The sequence below is a fragment of the Phoenix dactylifera genome, chromosome 5 (assembly GCF_009389715.1).
Source record: "Phoenix dactylifera cultivar Barhee BC4 chromosome 5, palm_55x_up_171113_PBpolish2nd_filt_p, whole genome shotgun sequence".
NCBI classification, from domain to species: Eukaryota; Viridiplantae; Streptophyta; class Magnoliopsida; order Arecales; family Arecaceae; genus Phoenix; species Phoenix dactylifera.
Genome location: NC_052396.1, coordinates 10218414 through 10227320, shown reverse-complemented (window position 1 = coordinate 10227320; position 8907 = coordinate 10218414). Strand labels below are relative to the sequence as shown.

General features: G+C 37.2%; 1 protein-coding gene across 1 annotated transcript; it reads left to right on the top strand.

Moving 5' to 3' along the window:
* Positions 1-1365: 1365 nt before the first annotated feature.
* On the top strand, positions 1366-6514 carry LOC103718598 (serine carboxypeptidase-like). The gene is made up of 9 exons (XM_008807496.4): positions 1366-1831; positions 2051-2219; positions 3352-3471; positions 4297-4440; positions 4526-4676; positions 5149-5237; positions 5329-5587; positions 5787-5920; positions 6114-6514. The coding sequence occupies exons 1-9, from the start codon at positions 1500-1502 to the stop codon at positions 6240-6242; spliced, it is 1527 nt and encodes a 508-aa protein (XP_008805718.1). The 5' UTR covers positions 1366-1499; the 3' UTR covers positions 6243-6514.
* The last annotated feature ends 2393 nt before the right edge of the window (positions 6515-8907 follow it).

Below are 8907 nucleotides of genomic sequence, written 5' to 3'. Positions count from 1 at the left end.
GTGATTTTCATATCATCAACTGAAATGATAATAATAATAATAATAATAGCAATAGTAGTAGTAATAATAGTAGTAGTCAACAATTATTAGCTCAATTAATTGGTAACCTACTCTTATAAACATATCTTTTGAGAGGCCTCGAGAGTTCGGACTCTAACGATGACATATTATCATCATATAGCTCAATAATTGGTACATTATAAAATCGTAATTGCCCTTAACACTACATAAAAAAAACATGACCTCGACTATGAAATATTTCTAATAGCTTGTATAATATTCCTATTTTGAGAAATAGAAATTGAGAATACACCGATAAGATGCCGTCAGAGATGCCAAGAGAACCATTTGCCCTATTGCACAGCAAAGCTAACCCATGGCAATGTTGGAGAACTTTTATATGCCTAAATCTATTTATTTACTTGTTTAGTTTTAGTTCCAAAATTGTGCTTCAAAATGCATTAATTTTTTTCTTTTTATTTTTTGAAGAAATGCATGTCTAAGTAATTTACACTCGCATGTTTACTTCATTGTCGGGCCTTTAAAAACGACTTTCCATTATTTCCTTGATGGCAGACAATCATGTTGACAAGAGCAGACTTGAAAGAAGATAAGTGTTGACTTGAGAGAAGGCCCCAACTTTGTTGGACCATCTTATTTGGTAACGGATGCCAAACCTTGCCTATATGAGTAGCATTTGAAAGACCTCTAGATACGTTCTCTTGATATTCTCCACACTTATACTGTCATTTCTCTCTCAAGTCTTCATTGTTTCTCAAGATCCTTGACTGATTTAGGTATCGAAAGATTCTTGTCGGACAAACTTTGGCAATCAAACTTTCTTTTCTTGTTTTAGGTTGAAGAACAAACATCAACATCCTCAACCCGAGCACAGCCACAGCCGACCATTTCATCTTTAACTTGGAGATTGATCAGCAAAAAGCTCAGACTGACCTTGTAAATCCGACCTGAAGATTCGCTGACCTTATCAATAGTCATCCTAAGGCACCTTATAGTCGAGCTGGATTTTAGCATCGACATTGTCAAACCTTGCGGATGAACTTCCCATAAAGTATCATCATGCAAGCTGAATTGCATACATGTCTTAGAATCTAATGACATGCCAAAGTGCAGCATTGTATTTAACTTGATAACATATATCTTGATCCTAGCACTGCCCTTTTTGACATTGCTCCAAATGATGGATTGCAAAGCTTAGTAGCTAAAATATCAAACTTTTAAAATAATATAAAGTTTTTTTCCAAAAAAAAAAAACCACAAATAGAGAAAAAGTAGCTGCAAGAAATATCTCCTCCCCCCTTCCCCTTGTACGCTGTAACTCGCTGCACCTGCCACTCCAACCAATCGTTCCTCTCTCCCTGTTCCGCCATGTTGGTTGGTCCATTCCATTCCCTTTCTCTCTCCTCCTCTTCCCGTTTTATATACCCCACACTCCCCTTTACCTCCCTTTCTTCCTCTTCTCCTAATCTAATAAAATTATGGGAAGCCTCTCTCTCGTTCTCTTCTTCTCCGCCCTCCTCCTCCTCTCCCCCTTCTCGCCCTCCTCCACCGCCGCTTCCTTGATCCCTGACGACCTCCGCCTCCCCTCGTCAGCGACCTTCCCGTCCGCCCACGCAGAGAAGCTTATCCGAGCCCTCAATCTCCTCCCCAAGGACGCCTCGCCGGAGCCCGCCGAAGCTGCCGACGATGCCTCGGCGAAGAGGATCATCGAGCGCCGCTTCAACCTCGCCGGACTCACCGGCGGGGTCTCCGACGAGGAGCTCGGCCACCACGCCGGCTACTACCGCCTCCCCCACACCCACGACGCCCGGTGAGGGCCCCTGTTCTTCCTCCTCCGTATTTTCTAGGCTTAGGGCTTTGATTTCATTGTCTTGTGGGTAATCCGGATGGTAATTGGGCAATGGGGATCAAAAAGTTGCTATTTTGATGTGAAATTTGCATGGTTCGAGGAAATTAGGGTTTTGTGCTTCGTGTTCATGGTACTCTCTTGCATGCAATTTGATTGAAGGAGGTTGATTGGTAATTGTAGGATGTTCTACCTGTTCTTTGAGTCAAGGCATAGCAAGAAAGACCCGGTTGTTATTTGGTTGACGGGAGGACCTGGCTGCAGCAGTGAATTGGCCGTTTTCTATGAAAATGGGCCATTTACCATAGCGGACAATATGTCGCTCGCATGGAATGAATTTGGTTGGGACCAGGTATAAGCTCTAATCGGTTTAACAGTTCCTTTTTATCAAGTTTTTATTAGTTATTATTCTCCGTGACCTATAGATTCTTCTATCCCCAAACAGTTGACAGCATCTATTAAGTTTACAGTTGTTGTTATTCTCTGTGCTGAAGATTTATTTATTTATTTATTGTGTCGTGATCACCTTGCTAGAGCAGTGGCAGCTTGAACTTAAAAAAGGGTAACCAATGTAAAATAAGTCTGCTCTTTTGTTTTCTATTTTTCTGGGTGATCAGATACTTTTTTCCATATCTTCGCAATTCCATCTTCTTATTTGCTATTTTATGGATGTACGTTGAGATACATTACCTTCAATGCTTCATCAAAATGTTAATGCACAAATTTTAATAATGCCATGATGTGAATTCAGACATGCAACGGTCTCATTTTTAAAAAATGACATTAATTTTTAAATTTTGTTCTCATAAGTTAGTCTTATATAAGAACCGATTGAATTTGGAACACATAAGGAACCTTAAATTTATTATATAAGGGTGGTCTATGATGCATGTGGTCTAAATATATTTTGTTAGTTTTGGCCAAAATTATCTGAAATGAAAGGAACGGGTTGTATAATTATTGCTAAAGTCAGGTTCGAAACATGCTACGAAAAAGTTTAGATCTTTTATATTCTCTGTGTTGACTGTCATACATCTTTAGTTGCACAGAGGGTAGTGTCGGAAAGCTGTTCGTTAAATGAAAATAGCATGGTGTCTCTGGTTTAACTCCTTCTATAGGATATAATCTGAGTGGCATTAGATGTTAAGGGAATCATATATTGTTGAATTAGCCATTAGAAATAGAATACATCTATCCATTTCATCAATCATGTGACCAGCTTACTGTTACTTTGATATTCTGCTATCTCATGGAATTTCTGTAAACCTAGAATACAGAATTGTCTAAATTTATTTTTTTAAAGTAACTACAAAACCAAGAAGTACATTTACACAGTTTCCTCTCTTCGAAACTCAATTCTCTTCTAAAAGTTTAATCCAGCTGAAACTAAACATTGCTTCATTGCTGGTTAATTTCCCTTTCTCTTGTCCAATTTTCAAACTAAACAAAGTTTAACCCTTTTTTTCTCTTCATGAATTCTGCAGGCATCAAACCTTTTATATGTTGATCAGCCCACTGGAACTGGTTTTAGCTATAGTACAGATAGCCGTGATATTCGTCATGATGAAAATGGTGTTAGTGATGACCTATATGATTTTTTGCAGGTATACATCATTCTTATAATACATGATCATTATTCTGAGTCAACATTGAAGCATTTCATGCTAATTGTTTTTTCTTACCAACTAACAATGTTATACATTAAAATTCAAGGGAAAATTATGTGAAATTAAAACTCTAAAAAATTTGTCCTAGATAAAAAAATCCACTCCGAGAACTTGTGACTACAGCTGTATTTCCTAATTAATCATGAATCTTCCTGACAAAAAATTAAATTATAAATTTATGGTTGAAGCTCTCATGATTGACTAACATTTCTGTTTTTTTTTTATTTAGAACTTCTATGTTGCTATTTGTATGCTTCTCTTACTTTTTTCCTCTTATTTTAATAATATTTTTTGCACTGCGCCATGGTTTTTTGCTACCATGACATGTTTGGTTGCATATACTTTTTGATGTCAATTCTTATTTATATGACGTGTTTTCCTTTTCTGTATAATTGATATTTCAATCAAAAGCAAAATGTTGTGCACTTCGATTGCTGGTGTTTGGTCATTTTCTTTCATAGTTCATCCCAGGGAAATGGATGAGGCAAGATAGAACTGTAAATCACAGCAATATATTGAATAAAAATGAGAAAATAGATAAAAACATCTAGAGTGCAATTTCCATCTGGTCTGCAGTTTCTTCCCATTGCCATTTCAAGGTTTCTTTATCAAACTTTCTTCCAACTTTGCACAACTGTCATTGATTTGTTTTTCACTCAGATTAGATTCATTACACTTGTACCTCCTGTTTTACTGGAGTCTGCGGATATGGGAGTGCCAAATTTTGAGGGGGTGATTGTCCCTTATTTCTAATGTTCTCAGGCCTTTTTTGCTGAGCACCCTGAATATGCAAGTAATGATTTTTACATAACCGGCGAATCATATGCTGGGCACTACATTCCAGCTTTTGCAAGCCGTGTCCACCAAGGAAACAATGCTAAAGAGGGCACTTACATAAATTTGAAGGTACACTTATTACAGATCCTGATTCATAATTTAAATTATGACTTATACCAACTCTTTGGGACTTAATTTGCTTTTCGTTATGCAGGGCTTTGCCATTGGGAATGGACTTACAGATCCAGCAATCCAGTACAAAGCATACACCGACTATGCATTGGATAATGGAATAATTAAAGAATCTGAGTACAAAAGAATCAACATGTTTTATCCAGCATGTGAATATGCCATCAAACTTTGTGGTAAATCTGATATTCCAACCTTCGTAATCATCACCTCGATCCTTGTTTCTCATTTCTTTACTAGTGAAAGCATATTATATTGTTCAGTAGTACCGACAGTTGTGCGTAATGGGAACAAGTGTAGATTCTTCAATTGTTTCCATGTTTATTATTTTGTTGCACCAAGTCCCAAAGTTCTCATTATCCACTTCTTTCATATTAGCATCTTCACCTCCTAAACAGGAAATTCAAAATGAAATGGAAGGTGACCATGCTTTCCTATCTTTTCTATATCTCTAGTAACATTTCTTATTCTGCCATTGAGACAATGTATTATGCACTTCCTAGCTTGCGTGCCTGCCAACTTGTTTACGTGTCTGCTAATATATTCAATCATTAGGACGTTCTCATGCACGTTCAATTTTTCTCAAGCTTTTATTACTACAGGTTCTTATTGGATAAGTAATGGTATTGATAACTTGAATATTTTCAGGTACATCAGGGACAATATCTTGCTTAGCTTCATATTTGGTTTGCAATACCATATTCAGTTCAATCATTAAGATAGGTGGAAATATAAATGTAAGGGCATATGGCTGTTCTCTCTTCATTGGTTTCTTACGTGGCAAATGAAACTTGAGCCTTGCTGACTTTGTGCTCTGAAATTTTGTAGTATTACGACATCAGAAAGCAGTGCGTAGGGAGCCTCTGTTATGATTTTTCAAACATGGAAAAATTCCTTAACCTGAAGTATGTTAGAGAGTCCCTTGGAGTTGGAGATATTGAATTTGTTTCATGTAGCCCCACTGTGTACCAGGCTATGCTCATGGATTGGATGAGAAATTTGGAAGTGGGAATTCCTGCCCTTCTTGAGGATGGCATCAAGCTGCTTGTCTATGCTGGGGAGTATGATCTCATATGCAATTGGCTTGGTAAGGATACTCTATTCCTTCACTTGGCTTTTTAATCTTTTGCATGGGACCAATTATGCCTCTTGCACCTTAAGCTATGTATGCTGTTTTTCCTTGAATACTAATATCCATCAAAATTACTCCCAGAAAATAATATCCATCAAACCTTGAGACTTCAAAAAGAATACATTACCATATGACTTATGTTGCCTCTGAGCAGGAAACTCGAGATGGGTTCACTCTATGGAGTGGTCTGGCCAACAAAATTTCGTCTCATCATCAGAATTATCTTTTACAGTGGATGGGAAAGAAGCAGGTGTTTTGAAGAGCCATGGGCCTCTCAGTTTCCTGAAGGTACCTTTATTCCTTTTTATTTCTTGTACTTGTTCCCTTGCAGTAGTATGGTGAATTTCACCACCCAACATATGTTAAATTGCTAATTAAAGGAAGCAAGCAAGGCAGGCCTTTTCTTAAAATTCATTTTCAATATGAATTTAGTTGAATGATGGAACTCACTGAGTCATATTTTCTGCATCATGTGCAACAGGTTCGTGATGCAGGTCACATGGTCCCAATGGATCAACCCAAGGCTGCTCTAGAGATGTTGAAGAGGTGGATTCAAGGAAATCTAGTGGAATTTTCTTCGGAACCAAATAACCTTCATGCTGAAATATAATTAGTAAAGACTGCTTGGGCATCTTCATGTGGATTGTGGACATTGATGGGAAGAGTGGGCAAATAGCTTTAGATGTTAATTTGTTCCGTGCATCTTACCTGTACTTTTATAAATACTTTTGTTTCCACGACAAATTTCTATGGTTGCTTGAACTATGTTCAGTTCCTACAACACTGCCCTTTGGTATTATGGCTTGAAGTAACAGTTGTCTTTACATGCAATTGCATGATCCCGTATAAGCTGAGAGGAAAGCATTCCGCTTCCTAGCCCAAGTATCAAAGCTTACAAATATTTGTTGAGTATCATTCGCTTAGATCATTCAGACTGTTTGATGATCAAACAGAAAAATCAGAAGGTTGATTGGACTCGCTGTAAGTTTCTTGAATGTGGTGGTAAGCTGCATTTTCAAAATGGGTACTGGTTCATTGGTGTTAAAACTAATGAAATTAAGCAGATGCTATTTTTTGCTTGTTGAAATAGCAGCTAGACAAGCTTTGTTTATTAGCATCCTCCGTTTGTGATCACATTTGTGCAAAACATTCTCCTTAGAGGAATTTATCCTCCTCTGTGTTGATATTATGTAGTAGACAGGATGATGCCATCCTTGAAGGTAAAAATATCAGGCTGTAACCAATCTATTTTCTGTGCTTGAATTGTAAGACAAAAAATCTTCTGGTGCAGGCGTAAGAGGAAACCACCTAGGGATGCCTCCTTAGCATATATCTTGAAGATCTAGATGGGAGGGAACTCTTACTAATGAAGTCCCTTTATCTCACACCCTCATGTCCCTCTTTCTTTTGAATCCCCCTCTCGATCTCTTTCCTTTCCGGTTTGAAGGCACACCTTGCTTCCCTCCTCTCACCAAAGAATCCTCCTCCATTGCTCTATTCCCTTCTCTCTCTGAAACTAGGGACAAGACCCTCTCCTTCTCCCTGCCACTGAGGCTCGCTAGTTGCCAGCATTTTTATGTTACAATTTTTGAAGTTTATCAAAGGTGAAATCATTTAAAGATTCGGAGTTTATTTTATCTTTATGAGCTATGAGGCATAGGTTTGTTGTTTCTTGGATTTTTTTCCTATGAGCTTGATTCATTTCACTCTATATAGCGATCATTGCTTTTCTTCTTTGGCCTTTTCAAAGCTTTCTTTGGTAATGGGCAATCTGCTCTAAAGTGGCATGGTTTCTTTGCTCTTTCTGCTTTTCTTTACTCTAGCTCCCCCTTAGACCAAGGCTTTCTTCATTGCCTTTTTGTTCTCATAAATTTTCTGAATTTCCTCATTATTAGAGCCATCTCCTCATCCTCTTTTGTCTCCTCTTCTTGTTGAGCTGTCGACTTGAGAGCGATGATTCTTCTTTTTTTTTTTTAACTCATCTTCTTCAAGATTCTGCTTCATTGATGGCTCATGAGTTATCAACGAACCCAGCAATTTTTTTAGAGGAAGGGCATTGAGGTCCTTTGCGTCTTGGATGGTTGTGACTTTGGCCTCCCAAGTTTTTGGTAGTGACCTAAGAATCTTTCTCACCAAATCACTGTTAGTATAAGATTTTTCAAGACTTTTAAAACCATTAATAATATTACTAAAGTGAGTAAATATGTTAGAGATTGACACGCTAGACTCTATTTTAAATAACTCATATTTATATACAATCATATTGATTTTAGACTTTTTGACTTGGTTAGTGCCTTAATAAGTTACTTCCAACTTATCCCAAATGTCTTTAGCAGAAAGATAAGTTGATATGTGATTAAACTCATTTGCATCTAATGAATAATAAAGAACATTCATAACCTTAGCATTCAATTGTACCATCTTTTTATCAAACCCATTCCATTCTCCTTTGCGTTTAGGAAGAGACAATCAATAATTTTCGTGGGTGTGTGAGGTCCATTAACTATGGCACTCCACATGTCATATTCTAGTGCTTGAACAAAAATGCGCCCGCGTGCTTTCCAATAAGTATAATTTATGCCATTGAAAAGTGGAGGTCTATTTGTTGATTGTCCCTTGGCAAGAGAAGTTCTAACTGGGGCTGCCATAGATCTTTAACTCTTGACGGTTAGGTCAAAGAGAGGCTTGAGTATCAAGCTCTGATACCACTTATTATTCAGCTATACGACCCAAGAGAGAGGGTGAATTGGGCTTTTCAAAAACTTAAGTGTAATACAATAGAATTAAAAGCTTGACAGATGAATATTAAACTCAGCAAAAGAGTAATAAGTAGATATGCAAGAAATAAATGCAAACAACACAAGCAATGCAAACATATAAGATTTGTAGTGGTTCGGCACCGACCCTGCTCCTACATCTACTCCCAATGACTTTTTTCCTTAGTAATTTTACTATAATCATTCTAGGATTATAGTTCGATTGTTTTACATGAGCTCACAATCAACCCAATTGATTTTTTCAAAAATCAACTAAAACCTACATCGATTGTTTTACTTGAGCTCACAATCAACCCAGTTGATTTTTCTAGGCAATTAACCAAAATCTTTTCCAAGCCTATCCCTGGCTCAAAATAATCCAATTAAAGATTTGGATAGACCTTTTTCCAAGTTTTAGTTTTTGAAACTTGTTACAACAAAGTATTAAAAGAATTAAGTGCAAGAATAATAAAGTATGGCTCCTTACAATAAATATAAAGAAATAAATAGAGCTTGACT

What these genes read in the sequence shown, in the direction of transcription:
- LOC103718598 (XM_008807496.4), top strand. Translation starts at nt 1,500, where the DNA reads ATGGGAAGCCTCTCTCTCGTTCTCTTCTTCTCCGCCCTCCTCCTCCTC. An exon ending in ACCTATATGATTTTTTGCAG is followed by an intron (nt 3,472 to 4,296) that starts GTATACATCATT and finishes TAATGTTCTCAG; the next exon opens with GCCTTTTTTGCTGAGCACCC. An exon ending in GGCCTCTCAGTTTCCTGAAG is followed by an intron (nt 5,921 to 6,113) that starts GTACCTTTATTC and finishes CATGTGCAACAG; the next exon opens with GTTCGTGATGCAGGTCACAT.